We start from the raw sequence: 22,072 nt of genomic DNA, 5'->3' as shown, positions 1-22,072 counted from the left end.
TCATTCTAACCCCGTGTAAATACGGATGAATAAAATGACAGCTAAGAAAATATTGATTAGCAGAAGTTAAAGAAATTAATAGATCTGTTTCTTAAATTAAATTTAGACCTTAATGATGATTCAAGCTGCGAAAATTTAACACTTCACTAAAATCCCACAATAAACTCTAATCATACGCTACAACTTAAATAAAACTCTAGGGACGAAAGTTGGCAGGATTATGAGGACATTTTGCTTCAACAAGGTCAAGTGGTTTTTTAGGTCAATAAAACATAACAGAAATTGCACCTCCAACTGCTGAACAAATGTTTCTGCATACCAATCTTTGAAAGCCAGTGAAATCAACCATAATGACAACCGCATAGCGTAATACCTCTCTAAGCTCTCTCTGGCTAGAGATATTTTCAATCAATGTTGGGTATTTTCTGATAAAAATGCCAGAGTGGTCACACTCAGACAATAATTTCATCACAGCCAACTCTGGAGTTAATGCTTTTAATTTCTGGAAGAAAGATCAATTCTGAAAATAAATCGTTTAAGTTTGGGGTTTTTTTTTTATAATTCAGGTGTAATAACTATCCATTCAAGCACATTAAAATGTGTTTTTCGTAGATAAACAATAAAAAGAAAGTGTTCATCCAATCCATTACTGCAATCAATAAGCCTCAAATTTCAGAAATAAAATTTTCCAGCTGGAAAGTTGCTTCCGATCGTGATGTGCATTAAAGCACATCAGGAAAAAAACCCTCTTGTCTTGTCAGTCTTTTCATAATAAGACATCTTTTGCCATACAGTTCAAAGGCATCCACATCAGATACTTCTCTGACACGTCTGAACTGTGAAATGCGGACTCTGCTTGTTATAGAGACTAAAATACCAAAACTCTCCCAAAATGGCAAGCTCTGCTTCTATATGAATACAGAACAATGCTGTACAAAAAAGTATACATTGACATAAAAATTCTGAAAACTTCAGATCTGAACACATTATAAATGCAGACTGGACATTTTCCATGATTACAGACAAATGTGCTGCTTGACAACCTGATACCTGGAACCAGCAGAAATGGCTAGAAGTTTCTGAACCAGAAGCTGAACGACTCCAACTGATCCTATTATGTTTTGTAGTAACAGGGAAAGGGATGATGGTAAAGTATTAAGTCTCTGATCTTAGGTATAAATCTCTCTGTATACTATCATTATTGTTCTATCCCTACAGGGTTGGGTTGTCTACCAAAGTTATTCCCAGTGTTGAATTCCCTGTACAAAGACAATAAAACTGAAAGAAGAAAAAAATCTTCACACAAAACAACATATGAATTCAGTATGTTGTTAATAAACATTTTTTTCTTACAGACTCTTGACAAATGCATTCCTTTTCTGTAAAGTTTCTGATCTAGAAATGGAATGACCAAAAACTTCACAACAGGGACAAGCAGAATAAAAACAAAAACCAAAAAAGACAAACAGAAGTTATTAATATGGAATCAAAATGGCCAAGCAACTGAAGCATCCATGAAAATCTTCATTGCAGAAGGAGTAATTAAGTAGGAGAGCAGTAAATACTGACCTGGAAGTCAAGCTGGTTGGAGTAGGGATGAAAGCAGCAGTTTGGAGAAAAACAGATAGGGAGGAAGACAGCAAAAAAAGAATAAAGGAAGGAACATATTAGTTCTTTAAAAATGTAACAAGCAGATGTCATATCAGCAGATTTTATTCGAAAAAAGAAAAGGAAGGCAAAGGGAAAGCGAGAAGTAAAATAAAATTTCTGTAGCCGTATATCCTTGCTGTGCACTGAATAAAACAGAATTTTTACAATAAAATGGCATCTTGTCATTTGTGGACTGTGGAAAGCCATCCATATTTATAACCACCCGAATGCATACACACACTGAACAGAACAAATAAATTAGCTGGATATTGGTAGTTTTCGCTGCCACACAAATGTCTCATCATATACCACAAAGTCTTTTTTTGAATCGACATAGATTTGGTGACCCACATTCATGAAGTCTTCCCATGAAAGCCAAAACAGCTAAACAATTTGGCAGCTTGTTCAAAGGTATCATTTAGAAGTTCACAAAGCACTGCACCTAATAATCAGTGACAGAGATTTGTGTCATGTCGCTCCCCACCCCCCATCCCGGAAATTCAGCCACTTCTAATGCTGACAGCAATTTTTTTCTTCATTCTGAAGAATAAGGTTAATACTTCATCACTGAAAATACTCCAAGGCTTGATAACTTATTTGTTAAAACATACCTAACAAGCCCTTTCAATTAAGTAAGACAAAAAAAATCCCTGCCTGACACCCAGCTAGACTAATCCTTAAAGCTGTCACTGGTGCACAGGTTTTCGTTCACTTATGAAAAGGAAATTTTTTAAAAGCCACAAAAATAGTTTTTTATAATGCAATTATTCCATATGCTGATGTTTTGTCATTTATGAAATGAATTGTCAGTGCTCTGTGGACTTATTTTCATCAGAATTTAAATCTAAAACAAGTCAGAATGAATTAATTGTAGTCTGAACATCTCAAGAGCTTAAATGCGCACCTATAGTGTTATTACCCAAAACTTATCACTTCATACAAGAAGTGGATAACAAAACCCCGAACTTCTTGTTTAAAAACAGACTGGGTTTGTCTCAGATAGTACAGTATTTTTAAATGAACTTCCATATTGTTGTAAGCTTTGCTGAAAAGCTACACTCAATCAAGTAAATGACCGACCATCCAACACACCACTGGAGAAAAGCAGATCCAAGCTTTTGCAATCTACACTACGTTTTCATCACTTTCTTTCTCTTTTCAGACTAAATATATTAATTTACATCCACTGTATTATGTACCAACACTCTTTTACTGAAATCACTCTTACTTCACCGCAGTGCTTATCCCTTTCACGTCTTTATAGAGAACAGGCATTCAGACCAAGCCTTTGTTTTGCCAAAGAAACAAACTGCTGTTGTTGAGACTACTCCTCTGACAGAAGCACTCCATTCCTTTAATTATCCTACCAGCCCCCGCTGCACCTGTTTCCAGTTTTGATTCAACCTTCTCAAATATGACTGATGGGAAGTATACAGCTGTGTTCCACATGGAGTCTTGCTAGGACTCGATGACATTAATACCTTCCTATCCTTACTGTCGACATTTATTCTGACATATGAGGATTCGCACCTCATTGTTTAGATGTCTGCTTCATTATTTAGATGGCTCCTAATGACACTGCCATAAGCAAATTCACCCAATCTTTCTCTTCCTAAACTGTACCAAGGATTATCCTCAGCTTACAGCAGGCAGTCTTACTGGTCCTAACTTCACAATCATGCATTTTGTATTATTGTATTTCACTTAGTTTCATGATTCATACTCCCTAGCATACTTCACAAATATACTTTTCATCCTAACACCATTAATAAAAGCACTAAACAATATACTCCTTCCATCCTGACAGTTCTGTTTCAGCCACAGTTACCTCTCTTTGGCTAGGCCCTTCACAATAAAATTTAAGCTGATCACTATCTTACCCAGTTTCACTTACATTAGCAAAAAAAAATCCAAACGAAAAAAAACCACACCACATTTCCTTCATCAAGAAAACCAAAGAAAACCACCAAGCGAAGTTTACTGAAAGTACATTATGCTGGGATATACTGCATTTAATTTTACTCTGTTCTCATTATAAACAGATAAATCATGAAAGATGCAATAAAAGTTATCAAACAGCTTTAGTAGAGGAGGAGGAATTGATTCTCCTATGCAGTAATAAGAAGTTATAAAATACAAAATTAATGTATATGGAGTAATTCAAGAAACAGATCAACATGTTTTTATACAGGAGGAATAGTATGACTCACGAATCTTAAGTGATGCAACTCAGAAGTGTGATAGTTTCTGAAGCAAGAAAATCACATTAAAACCAAAAGAATCACCATTCATCTGAAAGCTTCTTCAGTATTATTAATAATGTTCATCCGCCAAATAGCACACACTTATCAATTTAATGGCCCATATCCTGAAGCACTTTCTGCGTCAATACTTTCTGACAGACAGCAGAATATCAGTGTTCATCACCTGGTTTTAATTCTTGTTTGAATTTTTAAATGGTAAGTTTATTACAAATGTTTTTACTATTCAAACTGATTTATACAAGTACACCTCATTATGCTGATGAATTTATACATCAATATAGCAAATATTGTGAAGACACCATAGATTGCAATACTATAGATTATGACTCTCAGAAATTTATGTTTGTAAATTTTGAGAATTTATCTTGTTGTCATTATCATGCAATGTAAAGGTGTTGGCACAGCAGCAAACATGGATCCCAACAAGCTATTAACACCAAGTACATTTCAAAAGAGCACTGATTTTCCTACAAAACCCCAGAGAGGCCCTTACATCTGAATTTAGGGGAAATGTTGAAGATAAGCTGTTTCCGAACAAGAAAAAAAGAAGGAGAAAAAGTAAGGAGAGCAAATAGCAACTTAGAGTACCTTTTATGAATTACAAAACAGTGGGACAAGAAGGAAAGAATACTTTCAAATACGCTCTGCTAAAGTTCAGTCATTTTCACAATGCTTTATTCCCATAAAGTGGGTAAACTGAGCTTTGGCTCCACCTCTTTCCTTCAATAATGAGCCAATCAAGTAGTCATTACAAGCTGAGAAAGTAGTAGCACTTCATAAAATGTTACAGCAATTTACACTCCACCTAACCCCCTAGAAAGGGGAATTTCAACATCAAAGTTCCCCCCCTAGGGACACCAACAGGTGGCACAGTTATATACAGATTTAGATCTTTAGGCCAATGTTTTCAGAAAATAAGAAAGAGAAAATAAATTCAATTTTAGAGAAACCTAAGGTGGGCCTGATTAGTAAGAAGGGTTAGATACCCACTCTCTAAAAATATTTCCCTATTACACTTTTACATTACAGGCAGATTGCTAGCCTTACTGTACTCATCAACAAATTTGTGCCTGTGCTTATACATGGTGGAAAGCAGCTTTAAGACTCCATTACCAAGTAAAGGCAGTAACTTCAGCTGATGAAATCAATAATAGATAATTTTTACGTGAATCCTTGGTTTTCCCCTAGTTTACAATAATTAACTTACATATACCATGTGTACATGAATTTGGAATTAATATTGAAAGCTGTACATAAGTTAAATCAAGTGAGAAACTGCATTGAAGTTAACAGAATTCACAAATAAATCTTAGTGCATGATAATTCAAAAAAATTGCAACATACTACTCTCCTTAGCTGGTCATGACACAGATATCTTATTGTAAGCAATACCAAAGCACTTAAAGGTTCATAGCAAAGCGTAACTACTTCATCACATTCAAAGTACAGTATATTCTGTTCAAAAAGTCTGTGCTTACTCAGTGGTACCAAATTATTTTCTGAAAAGTTATTTCAGGATCAACACCCTCATCAACAATAACACACTGGAAATTGGTGTCCCAAAATTTCACTGATAAAAGTGCATTGAAATAAAAAAAAAATTTTTACAAAAACAGAAAATTCTGTCCATTACATAGCCCATACAGGATTCTCAGACAATAAACAGAGGTTGTGTTCTGACAATGCCATAGTAATATCTCTACACCTCTTGTTTCTTTGTAATCATTGTTTGGTGATCAATAATTCTCAATTTAAATAAGTCTACTGATTTATGTTGATTCTTTATCTCTATGTAAAATATTTAAATCAAATCAAAATTTACTAAAAGTTTTAGATCACAAGCTTCACTACTTCATCATGTTCATCTTTTAATCTTTATTGTCATTTTAATATTCAACCATTCAACACATATGTGATTGCTACTTAATAAACCTCTCAAGAGTATCCTCTTGAACAAAAGTTTAGCATGCCTACTATTGCATCTAGTGTCACACAATAATTCAGTAGGTTTTTACAGCCCAATGAGGGTATCAGTTACTGTTTCTGTAAAAACTACACAGTCAGTTTCCACCAGCTTGGTCACACCTGGAGTCACTATATTCCAAGCCTAGGTTTGTAACTGCCCCTAAAGTACATGCACTGATGCGTGGAATAAGCAGCACTTTCTTGACCACACAGATTCACTCATCATGTTTCCTTTTTCCAATACACTGCTTTAGGCTTTTGGAGAGTTTAGGCAGAACTCACAGTCATGGTGCACAAAGTGACCACTCTCTATCACTAGCTTCCTCTGGTATCTACTTTACACATTAAAATCAGTGCAAACACTAGAGTATTCTAAACTCCTTCTGATGTGGTGAGAGAGGTAACCACTAATTAAAGTTGTCCTCACATAAACATGCAATTACATTTTGAGTACAAATCTTCTTTTTTCACTTTAAATTTGAGGTCCCAGTTCTCATGACGCTTTTGTTGGTAAATATATACTACATTATGAAACTTTTTGCCAAATGGCTGCAGAGAAAGATAAGTTTTGGCAACAGGTAACTGTGAAGGTAGATAAGTCATCAAGACACTCTACACCTCTTCCTTTCCAAGCTGGCTGTTTTTCTCTCCCTAAGCTTATCCTGGAGGCCATCATCAAGCAGGTGGAAGAAAAGAAGGTTATCAGGAGTAGTCAGCATGGATTCACCAAGGGGAAATCATGCCTGACCAATCTAATAGCTTTCTACGATGACATGACTGGCTGGGTAGACAAAGGGAGAGCCATGGATGTTGTCTACCTTGACTTCAGCAAGGCTTTCGACACAGTCTCCCATGATATCCTCCTAGGGAAGCTGAGGAAGTGTGGGCTGGATGAGTGGTCGATGAAGTGGATTGAGAACTGGCTGAATGGCAGAGCTCAGAGGGTTGTCATTAGCGGCGCTGAGTCTAGTTGGAGGCTGGTAACTAGTGGTGTCCCCCAGGGGTCAGTACTGGGCCCAGTCTTGTTTAACTTCTTCATCAACGACCTGGATGAAGAGTTAGAATGTACCCTCAGCAAGTTTGCTGATGACACCAAACTGGGAGGTGTGGTAGACACACCAGAAGGCTGTGCTGCCATTCAGCGTGACCTGGATAGGCTGGAAAGCTGGGCAGAGAGGAACCTGATGAGGTTCAACAAAGACAAATGCAGGGTCCTGCACCTGGGGAGGAACAACCTCATGCATCAGTACAGGCTTGGGGTGGACCTGCTGGAGAGCAGCTCTGCGGAGAGGGACCTGGGTGTGCTGGTGGACAACAGGTTAACCATGAGCCAGCAGTGTGCCCTGGCTGCCAAGAAAGCCAATGGCATCCTGGGGTGCATCAAGAAGAGTGTGGCCAGCAGGACAAGGGAGGTTCTCCTTCCCCTCTACACTGCCCTAGTGAGGCCTCATCTGCAGTACTCTGTCCAGTTCTGGGCTCCCCAATTCAAGAAAGATGAGGAGCTACTGGAGAGAGTTCAGCGGAGGGCTACAAGGATGATGAGGGGACTGGAACATCTCTCCTACGAGGAGAGGCTGAGGGAGCTGGGCTTGTTCAGCCTGAAGAAGAGAAGGCTGCGAGGGGACCTAATAAATGCTTATAAATATCTCAAGGGTGGGCGTCAGGAGGATGGGGCCAAGCTCTTTTCAGTGGTGCCCAGCGACAGGACAAGGGGCAATGGGCACAAACTGAAACACAGGAAGTTCCGTCTGAACATGAGGAAGAACTTCTTCACTCTGAGGGTGATGGAGCACTGGAACAGGCTGCCCAGGGAGGTTGTGGAGTCTCCTTCTCTAGAGATATTCAAGACCCGCCTGGACAAGGTCCTCTACAGCCTGCTGTAGGTGACCCTGCTTCGGCAGGAGGGTTGGACTAGATGACCCACAGAGGTCCCTTCCAACCCCTACTATTCTGTGATTCTATGATTCTGTGAAGATAACCAACATTTCCACTCTTTCATGGTAATTCTCCCTAATGGGACAGAGCAGTGCTATCATTACTGGCACTACAGCAGTAACCACAACAACAAGATCCCTTCAACTTCTCTTTTGGAACCATGAAGAGTTTTTCTTCTGACTTGATCACCAGAAAACAATTATATAAAATATCTGAAAACATAAAATTCCTTCTTTTTTACCTAAGAGTGGTTAAGTACAAGAAGGGAACAAAGAAATCAGATCCACATAAATTGCTTATCAATGAAATAAATTGCACCATACCATATGGGAGAAGGTTCCAAGAATAACATCATTATAAGGGTGTGAAACAAATGGATCCCAAAATCCTCATTTCTCCATTAAAGAAAGACTGTACAACCTTTCCGGCAATAAGACAAACACTGCCTAATCACCACCAGAAAATATTCATTTGTAGCGGACAAAGACTACAGAAACACTGAGAAATAGCTACAACTATAATTAAGTAGTCATGAGACTGGTTAGAAATACTTACCAATACTTTTCAGGAGCTCTGAGAACTAGTGATGCTGTTCACACTGACAAAAAAAGTGTGGGGACAGTTTTGATTTACCAGTTACAAGAAAGACAGGGTTATTGCCCAACAAGGTTTTCTGGAAGGCTTGTTGTCACTGTAAATTGCCTATGGCTTTTCCTATATGTGTTCCTGTTATGAAGACTACTAAAAATTAGAAACCTTAAATAGTTCCAAAGTCAGCAGACAGGAGATGCAGTTCCCAGGTAGCCTTTTTTTTCTTCATTTCTGATTCAATTTTACAAGACATATCAAATATTCTGTTAAAAAACATATTCTACTCTTAACTTCTCTGGTCTGCAATGAAGATCAAGTAAATAAAAAAGCCACTCAATGTAAGACAAATAATACAAGAATTACCTTTCTAACTCAGCAATTTTCTTATCTTTGTCATTCTTCTCATTCTCTACTTCCTTGAGTATTTCTAGAAGTCTGTCAACCTCAGCCTGAGCTTTGCCACATTCTTCTCTATAGTACGATGCCTCTTTGTCAAGCTGTTTCATTCTGTCTGCAAATTCTGGATTCATCCGTGCCTCCTCTTCAGCCTCATGAGCCTTCAGAATCAATATTTTTAAAAAAATAAGGATGACAATAATTTATATAGCTTTAAGAGCTTTGCTTCTTCAGTCTCGGAGTTCAAATTTTCATTAAAAAGGATTATGGGTATTTCTGTCCGATGACAGTATTTTCTACAGAAGCTTTATAAAAAGGAATGAAAACACCTTCATAATCTAAAATAATAGTTAAATGCTAGCATCCTGAAGGGGGAGGAGATTCATTACAGTTTTTTACATATTACAGGGTGTTTTTAAAAATAAAAAGTCACCTTGTAATTAATTTAATTCACATTAAACTTTTAAGCCATTTCACATACATAGACAATTTCTTAATAAATCATATTCTTTCTCTTTCCCCGTATATACATACACTTTGTCCATGTATATATATACACAAAGATACGTATGTACATACTGTAATTTATATCACCAGATGTTTCAAATGCAGTTTGATATGAAGAATTTAAACGGAAGAAATTGTTTTTATGCAGTGCTGTTTTTAAAGGACAGACCAATAAAACTAAAAAGTTGCTTTCAGCAGACGTTTTACCCAATAATCCTTTTTCTCTTATCATCAATACTTAACCTGAAACATCAGAAGAACAAGCCCATCGGTGAAAATGACACAAACCTGGCAAACACATGCATGGATGGGTGGCAGTTTCACAGACAAAAAAGAACGCAATGAATACAACAACAACAGTGCAGAACCCAATCTTACTCCCATCAAACCTAACGGCAAAAACCTAATTAACTTCAATGGGAGCATGATCTAGCGTCAAGTGCTTTAAACTGTTGGCTGTAATAATCACAGACAGATGGAAACAACAATGCACTGCAATGTTTAGCCTACCCCTTGCTTCCCATTATTCCTAATTGGCATCTTGAAAGAGCAGGCAAGGAAAAAACAAGTAGTTTAAGGCAGTGCACATTAAACATAGAAAATTCAGATAACATTCTCTTAACATACAGGAATTCTACGGAAATTCAAGATATTTAGAACTGAAGGTCCTCCAACTATCTTATTATGCAGGGAAGATGTGGACTTAATCTTCTTAATTTCAGGGAATAGACAATGCAAGCAAGCAATGAGAGAAATGCAGATCAAAATGAAACATGCGAGTTTTGGAAAGAATTAATACAAACTACAGATACTAGAAGGTTCATATTCTTTGCAATGGTTAAAATTTTCTGTATAAATAAAGAACAAGTCTGGGTTCAGTATAAATACAAGAATTAAAAAAATGAAATTACTAGGGGAGAAACTTAGGGGGAGTTGCATGTAACATATAATTTAAGCATGAGGATAATAAGAAAAAAGATAGTAGATTATAAGTGCTATCTATCCCACTGTGAGATTGTTCTTCAGAAGATATATTTGGTTACCAAAATAAGCCACGGGAATGACATGAGAAGCCTACTAAACTTACTGGCCTTGCTCTTCAAATTCTCTATTTTGGATAATAATACACGCTCCAGCCCTGAACTGTATGCAGACACAGGACCTCCCTAAGACAGAGCTCGTTTCAAGGTAACATCCCAACAGTATCTCAATTTTACTCTTTGGGTGAGATGCTAGCAACAGATTCCTTTTCATAGTCACAAATCTTCCTGCTTTAAACATAAACTTTGATTTATTTCATATTGGGTGTTAATTGTGTCAAGAAATTTACTATCAGCTAGCTTTGTAATTTTTGAAGTAAATGTAATACTCAGACTCTAGCCCAATTATGTGACTGTGTACCAATGTCCAGCTGCAGACCACTTCAATTTTCCATCAGCTCTATTGAGAAATTAGACAATGTATTATCTCTCCAAAATGAACACTAAGTGTTCTTTTACAACAAAGAAAAATAATTCCGTATGTTGGTAAAGGTAAATTCACCCTAGTGAAAAAAAAAAGAACATAATCCAACTCCCACCTTCAAGGTACTAAGAAAACTATGCAAAGGGCATGTTGTTCTCCATTGCTCTTCAGATTTCTCCTCCTCTCCTAAGTGCAAATCCAGAATTTCACAGTTTCCCTCTATAGGCGATCACTCTTTCATATTCCTCCCTGCCACCTTTCTTTCCCTTCTGTTCATTTTAGGGTAAAATTCATTTTTTCACCAGCCTTGCTTCCATCATTTTATAAACAGGCAAAACACCCGCCTTCCTGCCTCTAATCAGTATTTTCTTCACTTTAGCACACAGGGACATTTGGCTTCAGCTCAAATTTTTTCCCCCCATGCACCTCTACCATAGTTTTAACCCAGGACAGGATGAAATGCAGAAGAGACAGAGAAGCCGGTCTTACTTTTGCTTTTCATTGCCACACTGGACTTTCTATGATGAAAATACATAATTGGGCAAGAACATGACAGAGTCACCAACACAAAGGTGCCAAATGTTCTACTGCCACAGAATACTGCTGTCTCACAGCAGGTCAGAAATGTACTGAACAAATTATCTACTGCACAGCTTATAACTGAAACATCACCTGAAATAATAAACTGTATTCTTCAGTTTAGCCCTATAATCCTTGCTCAACAGCATGCTAAGGAAATTCATGTTAAGTTGCAAAAGTGTTTTCAGTTCTTGTGTTTTCTATGGTACTCATTCCATTCCCTATTTATGGGATATGTTTTTGGAAAACAAAAAGTAAAAAGCTTGGTCACTTTATTTCCCTATAGTTCCCAATATGAAGCAGAACCTACAAGATATGTTTAAATCCAAAATGATTAAGTATCCAACCTATAGAGGGTTTTGAGGTGCAGCACAGTTACCCATAATGTCACATATACATCAATATTAGGATTCAGTTCAAAGACAAGTGTAAGTTTATTATAAACTTTAAAACAAACAAACAAAAAGATCCCAGTATCGCAAACCACCAATTAAGTTGGTTGCCTCTAATTTTACAAGCACTTCCTATAGAATATTTTTTGACTGTTGGCAGGAAGAAGATTTCTACAAGGACATTGCCTTAAAGAAGAAGGAAAGGAAAGTCAGTTAAAAAGGGAGAGCAAGAACATAAAACATTTTTAAAAAGAGCTTTCTGCAGGTGGTACTCTAACTTGCAACGAGTCCCTTGAAGGGAATCCTCACGTTGTAAAGAAAGCTGCTGATGCGACAAGAGAGCAAAACACAGCCCATCCGACATTCCCAGGACAAAGGCACAGAATTACTTATAAAAGCCCTATTATATTTTATGGCTTTGAAAGATGTGTTTGGATTTGAACTCGATGCTCTTTTTTAATTGTTATATACAGATCAGGGGTGGTTTGCTGACAGATGGAACTTGACTTTTGAGGTCAAACAGTAGGCCCAAAGGAGATGAAAGGCAGCTCAGCTGATATTGACCCTGCTCCCACTCGGACAGGGCACATTTCTTTGGCTTTTTTGCAGGCTGTGGGAGACCAGCTTGGATCACTTCTCACCCGAAGCTGCATGGTTATCCCATGAATCAGAAAGTCTCTACCTGTTACTGCTGTCCTCTCTTCTATCCTTTTTTTTTCATTTCTGTCCCTCTTTTTCTCCCTAAGGTCTCTGCTTTCTTGGAAAGAATACATTTTCTGGTTTTATGGGGGTTTTTACAGGTAAGAGTGACTGGTTCGTGCATATTTTCAGCAGTAATTAATCTCTTAACCTGTACCTGTAAATGATAACACTTGTCTGTGCAGATTAGGCTAGTTTCAAACTAGCACGCTTGGTTTATGATGTTTTGTCTGTCACTTGTGACTTTGTTGTATGTTATTTTTGCAATTCAATAAAAATAGCATCTCACTCTACTATTAGAATTTCACTAATTTTTACAGTAATTATGTATATCTATTCTGATATTTGCTTAGGAAGTACTGCAAATACTTTAGAAGTAACATTTCTTTATCTAAACCACAAATTTTCTTTAGAAACACCGTAACAGTGTGGTACAGACATGCAACATGAATTACTTAGTCAATTAAAATTTTATGGTACAATCATATATGCACTATTCTGCATAACAGAAATGGATGAATAGATATAGTATTTAATTTTTAAAGCTTCAGACACAAACATACACAGAAATCAACCAAGTACTTAATTAAAAAATGGAACAGCAGAATTTACATGCAATAAATTACTTTCTAAGATCCTTCAAATTTTATTATTTTCAATAATAGACTAAAAAAAATTGCTGCCACCTTAATTTTTTTGTAGTCTCCTTAAAATTCAAAGATTTTTATTTAACTTCAGGGACTGCTCTAAGCAATTCAGAGTGGATTCTGTAAGCACTTTAAATTTTAATCTGACATTGCTCCAATGGAGCATTTGGCAAATGAAGTCTTCACTATTCAGAAAAAGCTTCACCAGAACTCCAAACTAAGTACATCATCATATTTTCATTACAGGACAAAAACAATCATGTAACTTCTTATAATCAATTTTTCACAAGAATTCATTAGGTATTTTTAAAAGTTCAGCTTTCAAAAGAAGAAATGCGCACCCAATTCTGTTTACATCTTATTCATACAGGTGAATACATTTTGAAATACTATACTATAGAATATGCACAATTTGCACCCCTTCCATATCATCTCCACTTTGGTACCTAAAGGTGTATTTGTGTACATACATGGTATAATGCTATAAGAATAAAATACTTCTATGCATTGCTGTATTTCAAAAACATTAGATTCAGCAATAAATGACAGTCTTGGAGTTAGTACTTGTGTGACCTAGTAGAAAAAACACATTCCACCACAAAAAAAATGCTCTATTACGGCACGGGGTAAAAGAGGTCTACTCAGAGACTGTTATTTCTCTGACACATGTAAACAAAACAGCATTAAAACATCAGTATTTTAAGATTCGATTGCCATCTGTTTTTTTGTAACATTATTATTCTCAAACAAAAAAAAATGTGGCAAGGAAACATTCTATTAAATAAAGTATCAAAATTAATTGTGGTACAAAAAAAAAGTTTCAAGTAGCTGCTATTATGCCATCTCAAAGAACAAAAGTGAAATCTTGGCCTTGTGGAATTCAAAGAATACACTGCCATTGACTTCAATCGAAACACAATTTCATGTCAAGACCTCAGGTGGTTTTGGGCGAGAGGAAGATCATTACTACTAACATTGTTAAAAGTAGACTGATATACCCAAGTGGAAGAAGAAAGAAGATGAGCAAGAAAAGTTTATTTAAGAAAACCTGTCTCATGGATATATTACAATTGCTGCCTGGTGCCAAAGGAAAAAGATCTTGCTCCCATGATTTTGGAACTGCCAACAGGCTGTCCTTTTCAGTATTAAGCACATAAAGGCAGAAAAAATAAAAAGAATGACTGACTGACTTTGGAATACCACACATAAATAGACTGGGAAGTAACAAATGAATTCCACACAGCAGACTATCTAATACTGAAATAATGACTGGAAAACATTTACAAAATCAAGAGAAAAACTAACACAAAAAAACACTCCAGTCTGAAAAGACATGCACAGTAGGAGTGCAAATGATATGAATAGAAACATAACTACCACACAGGTGAACCAAGATGATACAGAAAAAATGGGTTTATTGTTCAAAGGGAAAAGCTCTTTGACCAACAGTGTGCTGGGTGGTAGAGGCCATAATATCAGGTCTTATTCTACTTCCAATCAATTTATGACTGGATTCTAAGAACAGTTAGCCAGTAACTTTTAAAGTAAATACAGCACCTTCTGTGGGACTCTCTTTCACCATACATAAGTCATGACATATCCATCACATGGTTAGAAGCTACAAAACTCAGCAATAATAGACTCCAAAGCTGGAATCCTGGCCCGCTGACATTAATGGCAAAATTCCCATTGACTTCCATGAAGGCAACACCTTCCCTAATGCATAGTATCACATTGCTTAAGCTACAAAACCAGTTCTTCTGTATATACTATCTCAATAACATGGTAATTCCAACTATGATTACTGTGTAAACTATAGCTTGCAAATTGCTGTTACATCATTTTTTCTGTCCTGCGATGCTCACAGCACATTACATTTAACAGTCTCAGCAAAAAAAATGAAAACTGTTCTCTGCAGAGAGAGTGTTTGTTGCTGCTCTTCCTCAAATTGAAAAAGGAACATAGTCAAGTCAAAAGGGTAGATATTGTGCAATCAAAGCAGACATTGGCAAGAATAATAGTGCTAAACAAGCCAAAGCAATACTGTTTGGCTTTTTCAAACACTGCTCTTTGTGTTCATCATTTTATATGTCAGCATTTTCTTTGATTAAATACAGTATTTCCATATTCTTAATATATATGTGCTGAATGTATACAGTCTTATAGGCGTAAAAACTGATCTGAACTATTTTAATTGTACAGATTTTTGACAGTAGCATCAGTCACTTCCTAGATATTATTATTCACATGATCAACTCAGTCACATAAGATAAACTGAATAAATTAGAGGTTATTTACATTTGAAGGATCAAATAAAGTACTGCAGAGGAGGAATTAAAAAGCATAGCTAAGCAAAAAAAAAAAAAAATCTGAATCACCTGCATGCTTTCTCTAATGGAGAAGTTGAGGACCTAAAGGCTAGGATGTTTGTTTTCTCAGAAATACTTTATGTACCTATTTAGTACACTTCATATTCTTAAATGGCCTTGAAGTCCACAAGGTTCATTTATTTGGATATAATGAATATAGCACAGTGAGCATCAGAAGTATTCCGCAAAGCTCCACAGAGGAAGAGCACAACACAGTAAGGTAATGGATCCTCATGCTTTCATATGTTACAGCGGGCATTTTAAAAAAGAACTTACTGGATTGTACATCTGATTGAACAACTGTTCAGCTTGCTACATTGCAAAGTTGGAAGGGAGTGAAGCACAGACAGGAAAAGAAGGAAAGATCCAGGAAAACAGCATTAGCTCAACAAAACCAGTGCATTTGCACAGAACTTGTCATAAAAAAGTAGAAATTTAAGATTCTAAACATTCCTTGGTGAAAGTGAGAGGCACTGGGGAAACATAAATGTTGACTTTGGCTCCTAAAAAAGAATAGCTGGAGTAAGAAATTTAAGGTTTGTGTTACTTCCCCTTTCTCAAGTTAAATAACCCATGAAATAAAGAAAGGTGTCCACTTTTGATGATACATTAAGTGCTGGTCTCAAGCAATGAATCATGAGAAGTGCTTTTGGCTGAGGCTGCAATTTATCACCAAAGCTTCAAAGACGGTAATAATAAAAGATTAATTAAATTGTATCATTAAATTTATTACATTCCTCTTGTTTAATACAAGACTGAATTTTCTATGCGGAATGACTTTCGAACAGTACAGCTTGGCAAAAAGTACTTTAGCAATGTCAGTAAGCAAGTAAATTTAAGATAATGAAAAACAACAAAAGTAGAAAATTCTAGAGTGGATAATAAGATTATACATACATATACCCACACACACACACGTATAAAACACTTAGCTACCTATTAGGTAATTCCTGCTGCTCTTTCACTAGTAGCAATACCAAGCAAATCAACAAAAAGTTTGTGCAATTTTGGCACAAAGTAGCATTAAGCATTCTTCTGGAGTTTATGATTTTTTTTAATTTTACGAATTTCAATCCATAATCTTTGTCACAAAGACTTCAATAAGCTTGTCCATGGTTTTAAACCTTATTTTGAGTACCAAAATACAGCACAGTATTGTGAATGATTAATATTTATGAATAACCTATTTATTATTTTTTGAAATATATCTACCCTATAAAATTGAAACAGTGGATTTAGAATCAGCATGTTTTCTCCTGCTGAAATGCAAACAATCCAATTATGTAATACTGAAAAATATTTGGATCTAATCAGACCCAGCCAAAAACATCTTTATTATCAATAAATTAATCTTATTCTCTCCAAAAACAGGAAGGAGAGGAAAGAAGGGAAGAGAAACTATAAATTTATATTTTTTTTTTAATTTCTAGATTTTCTTTGTACCTGCCCTTGCACATGTCTAGGGTTTTTTCAGGCATAGTACTCACTACCATTAGTGCTCACGGAAAATTAACTCCTACCAAATGTGCACAGAATACTGTTTTCATATTTATTAGTATAACTTACTAAAACATATATCTCAACATTAAACTGTAATGATTTTATGACACTATAATGAAAAGTGCCTTCTCTACGATATTTTTAGAGAGAGAAGTAATGTGTAAGCTAAATTCAAATTTCTCAAAGTAACAAGCAGCCCCTTGGAGTCACTTCTGAAAGAGAGATATAAACTTTGCCCATTCCTTTTAGCTTCCGTAGTGGCTAATGTTCATACATAAGCACACTTATGGGACATGCAGGCTAATTTACTCCAAACTATGTTGATCTTCCCTCCTACTCTAAACTCAGACATATGCAAGAATAACCCAGATTTCTCTTTCAGTTAGTTTCCTAAGGAGTGAAAACATGGTGAAGGTAGTTTTCTGGGGACCAATTACTTTTAACACAGGATATTTACAGGTTTGAACATAAAGTATTTTATTACAGAAAATGTGAACTGAAAATAAGTGTTTGGACTCTACTATCATTAACAGTCACTGTTTCTGTTTAACTAAACTGTCCACAAGGAAGGCTGTAACTACATTTTATTGTGGAAATACCTGGTCTCCTGCAAATGTTGGGTGAATTTCCATTGGGGCTTCATGCTGTATTTCTGATATAATAAAACTATTATGTTTTCACCTTTCATTTAATAATCCTTTGTATTTATACAGAGGGAACAAAAGATGTCCCAGACACTCTCTGTCTTTTATAAGTGCTTATTTTTCCATGATTATATGATGTGTTTATATGTACAGTCATAAAAGATTGACTTAGGGTTGCAAGTCCTTCAAGAGGATTATGATTTTTTTTTTTCCACTGATCTGTGCTTTTGGGGTTTTTTAAACTATTTTTATTAAATTAAGAAAATCAGGTATTTCAGGTTGTAATGAAGTATATTTTGTAGTGAAGTGCAAAGTAAACAAACACATTTTCTAACAAAAGAAAAAATAAAGGACTTCCAGAGAAACAGCTTCTTTGGCTATTTTAATTCTGACATCAATAGCATTTATAAGCTGTCAAACATTTGATATAGTTGTGTTTCCATTAAAAGCTTCTGTATTTATTCATTGAAAAGTATTACTTTCCTTCCTCTCCACAACTAAATATGTAACATAGGCACCTAATTGCACATATTCATTCTGAATTAAAAAATAATAGAGGTATAAGGTTTACACTCTGGTATCCTTTATACTTTGCAATACCTTCTTCACAAGTAAGGCTATTAAAACAATGCTTAAGCACAGAGCAGGATGCTACTAAACCTGGGTAAAAAGAATGTCAGAATATTATCCTAACTGTGGGAACATTCATAGAACAAATAAATTTTCTTTTCTAGAAAATGAAACATTAGATATCAATATAAAAAAATAATGTTTGACATACACTTAGTCACGAATTAGACTTAGAAGGCAAACATAATGCCTAAACCCATCAAATATGTCATGAGACTGGGGTTCAAACAATGAGAGCAGACATTACCAAATGACACAGAAAAAGGCCAAAGAAACAATGTATGGTAGAAAAGGCATTAATAAACTTGCAAATCATTTAAGCAAAAACTATTTTAATGCATCAATTTAAAAAAAACCACATTATAAAATATAGGATTGGTATGTTTTTCTTTAAGTGCTTGCTTCCACTACTCGCTGAACAGAAACACTGAATTGCTAGCTGAGATAAACTATGCATTATTTCACTTAATTATCACAAACACGTGTTCACCAACAAAGCCAAAAAAATGACAAAATAAAAACCTAGCTAGAGTTTCTGTTTTGGAAGCAGATATTTTTTGATTAGGAAGTACAGCATTTCTTGGACGAGCCTTTAATTTTTTCCCATGCTACAAAAATTTCAGTCTACTTCTAATAGCGGTATAAAATCATATGCCTACAAATTGCTGCTTTGATAATTTCTTTCTGCCCTTCTGCTTTCCCGCCAATGTCCTGCTCCCAGTTCATCTATTTGTAGCAGCTTCTCAGAATTCCCTCATATAGGTATTCAAGATAATTTCTGAGGCTCACTAGTGGCTTTGGTACAAGCCTCTTCAGGAAAAGTTAGCAGTATTCGATGCAAGGATCAAACAGCATAAAATGGGTATCTTTTACATTTACTCCAGAAGAGTAAATAAGCTTGTATTTTCAAAATGAGGGCGTGGGATGTTGATGTTTGTTTTTCTGATTGTTTTTGTTTGTTTGTTTGAAGATGGAACTTACCTTTTTTAACTGTGCTTCCAACTTACTACACTCTTCTTTCTTTTGTTCTATGGCTATTTCTAAAGACTTAAGTTTGGAGTCTCTTTTCAGCCCTGCTGATGCCAATGAAGATGCATGTTCTTTGAGATCGATTAAACTAGACTGAAAAACGACCAAGAGTAAAAAGTTAATTCCTAGTCATCAGGACACTAACTTATTGCCAACTTAGTAATCACTCGGATCCTGTTCCCCCTCCCCTTCCCCAAAAAGAAATGACACAAAGATAAGCATCAATAGCAAAAGACATCATTTTGAGAATACAACCAATTGGAATCACAGGAGTTGGCATGCAGTGAAACACAGAAACATTCATAAAACAGAAAAATTGACATTATATTCTGGAGGTACAATTACTTTGAAGTCTGTTGTTCTAACTGACATATGAAAACAGGAGTAACAATGGAATATTTGAGACTACTGGAGGCTTATGTAAAGGAAAAAGCAGAGATAATGACACACAACTACACAAAAAAACTGAAGCAATATTTTATGTACAAAAGTGAGGGCTATGAAGAAGCTTAAGAAAACAGCAGTTCAGAAGCTGACCACTGAAGTGGCAGAATTTCAGTATTTAAAATGATTCGAGTAATCCTGATGCACTTTGTTTCATCATGATATAGATAGCAGAACATAGATTTTACTGAAAAGACTGACCTCTTTTTCTGTCAATTCAGCTTGTAAAGCATTAACTTTCTCCTTCAGGTCTTTGTTTTCTTTTTTATAAGATTCAATTTCTTCAAGTCTTTCTCTGTCATCTCGCTCTCTTTGCTCCTTCAAGCGCTCTATTATTCTTTCCTAACAAGGGAAAGAATTACAAAATGGAAAAGCTGGGAATCACTTTAAGAAAAGACAGAATAAAATTTCTTTACATTAACTAGCACTTAGAAAAATCAGCCGTCAGAAGTAGAGTTAATGGTATTAAAGCCAATGCAAGATTTCCCCTGATTTCAAAAGCATTAGATCAAGGTTTTAAATACATGATAAGAGTAACACAGTACAGAAACTTCATTATATTATTATCTATACTAATATGAATATATTTAGTGTTGCGACAGATATGGAAAGTTATCCATCTCAGTAATGTATGTCCTGTATTCATAAGCAATTGAAGTCTTGAATAAAAGTTCAAAACAGAGAGGCCATGACTGGTTTACTCAGCTTGAATTTGGTTATGTTTTTGGAATGCTAGCAGCCTCTATAGTGGCTGTAAGAAGTTCCCAAGGTTCCAAACCTAACTAGAATTCAGTCACTTGTTAACTATCAGTAACTTACAGTTTACATGTATTATATTTTGAGAGGACAAAAAAAGAAATTATCCAAGACACAGAAAAAGTGCTCTGATAAAACTTCTGATATCCAAAGGAAGATTTTTCTCCATCTAATTAACAGTAACTCTACACATATTTAAACTCAACCACTTTATTGACTTCCAGTTACTATCATAAGGATTGCTGAAAATCACCAGTCAAGGACTGCATCAAGAATTCAAACGACGAAACGTGAAAAGCAGATGCAGTAGTATGGTTTTGTTAAGCTTTGATTACATTCATCAAAATCACATTCTACCAATACTTGAAGCATGCATATAATAATCAGAGAGAAATATTTAGAGTAAAATAAAATAACCACTAGACTTGCATCTGAATTGGGGATAGGTCAGTTTAAGCAGAGCATCAGCGGAACTACTAGTGTCCTTTTGGAAGTGCTAGTCGGGGGGTAGTGGAAGCAACACCATTTAGGAAAATTAAACCTACATGGGACAAAACTACTTCCTCACTGATGAAGTTCTGGCTCAGGTAGAACCATCAGCGTGCTCATGGATCCTATTTAAGCCGTTTTGTACTAATGCTTTAAATCTCCAAGAAGGAGTTTAAGAGTGGGAACAAGACTTGAAATACTATTTCATAGAACTGGACAAGACTGATGGAAGCCTAATAGTACTAGTAAGAGAGAAAACTCTCATGCCAATTCCCTCTGTCTATGATTCCTTATACTGCCATACATATACAAACACACACACACTGGAGATACATATATACACACACACACTACACATACAATTTAGATTACCTTTACGAGTTTACCTTTGCCCATATCAATCTACTCTCAGCTGTGGTTATTGTATCTCAACAAACCATACAATGCAAACAACATTTCAGCAGCTGTATAACCCATTCTGATTTGTAATAAACTTAGTCATTATAATGAAAAGGAAAAAATTCATTATCAAAGTTAGCTGAAGTAGTAACAGCACTTTTAACAAGCGTCTGTTATTGAGACAATCCTGGTTATTTGTTCATTTTCTCCATACACTTGGTCAGATGTTCCTCCAAGTCCTAGAGGATCTTCCAAAGATTGTTTCTGTGCTTTTTAAAGCTCAATGCATATTTTGCAAAAAGCTCACTGTCAACGCTTCTGTGCATGAAAAGAGAGCCTAAACTCAAGGCTGGTGTTCATCCCAGCAGTCTCCAACCTTGGAAATATTCAAAATCCAGCTGGACAAGACCTTGAGTAAACTGCTCTAGTTGACCCTGCTTTAAGCAGATGGGTTGGACTAGACAATCTCCAGAGGTCTTTTCCAGTCTCACTGATTCTGTGGGATAGGCAGAGACATTTTCTAGATTCTGTACCTCAAACACTGGCTGTTTCTTTCTCTTCTGCTCAGTCTCTCTCTCCCCATTTTCACAATTCATCCCTTTGTAACACCAAGCAGCAACTCTGCTGACAATTGTCCATTGCCTCTGCTTGTTGTCTGTTCCTCCTTCCATACTGCATAGCAAAGGATCTACTTAATAGAAAATGGAACACCTGATGTTTTCA

The 22,072-nt window shown here is 35.9% G+C and overlaps 1 protein-coding gene across 14 annotated transcripts in view; it reads right to left on the bottom strand.

The window, feature by feature from the left end:
* The window catches only part of ERC2 (ELKS/RAB6-interacting/CAST family member 2), a 557,034-nt gene that overhangs the window by 283,671 nt on the left and 251,291 nt on the right, over positions 1 to 22,072 (bottom strand). For 8 of the 14 annotated variants that reach the window (XM_075432855.1, XM_075432854.1, XM_075432857.1 and 5 more), the window contains 5 exons: positions 19,907 to 20,047; positions 19,214 to 19,354; positions 15,735 to 15,770; positions 9,819 to 9,848; positions 8,769 to 8,962 (listed from right to left, as the gene is read on the bottom strand). In XM_075432855.1, coding sequence (XP_075288970.1) covers positions 8,769 to 8,962; positions 9,819 to 9,848; positions 15,735 to 15,770; positions 19,214 to 19,354; positions 19,907 to 20,047 — 542 coding nt within the window. The remainder of the gene's footprint in view (positions 1 to 8,768; positions 8,963 to 9,818; positions 9,849 to 15,734; positions 15,771 to 19,213; positions 19,355 to 19,906; positions 20,048 to 22,072) is intronic. The other 6 variants (XM_075432861.1, XM_075432865.1, XM_075432866.1 and 3 more) reach the window with 4 other exon arrangements.

Source organism: Opisthocomus hoazin, chromosome 11 (genome assembly GCF_030867145.1).
Source record: "Opisthocomus hoazin isolate bOpiHoa1 chromosome 11, bOpiHoa1.hap1, whole genome shotgun sequence".
Taxonomy (NCBI): Eukaryota; Metazoa; Chordata; class Aves; order Opisthocomiformes; family Opisthocomidae; genus Opisthocomus; species Opisthocomus hoazin.
This window is presented reverse-complemented; position numbering and strand designations above follow the sequence as displayed.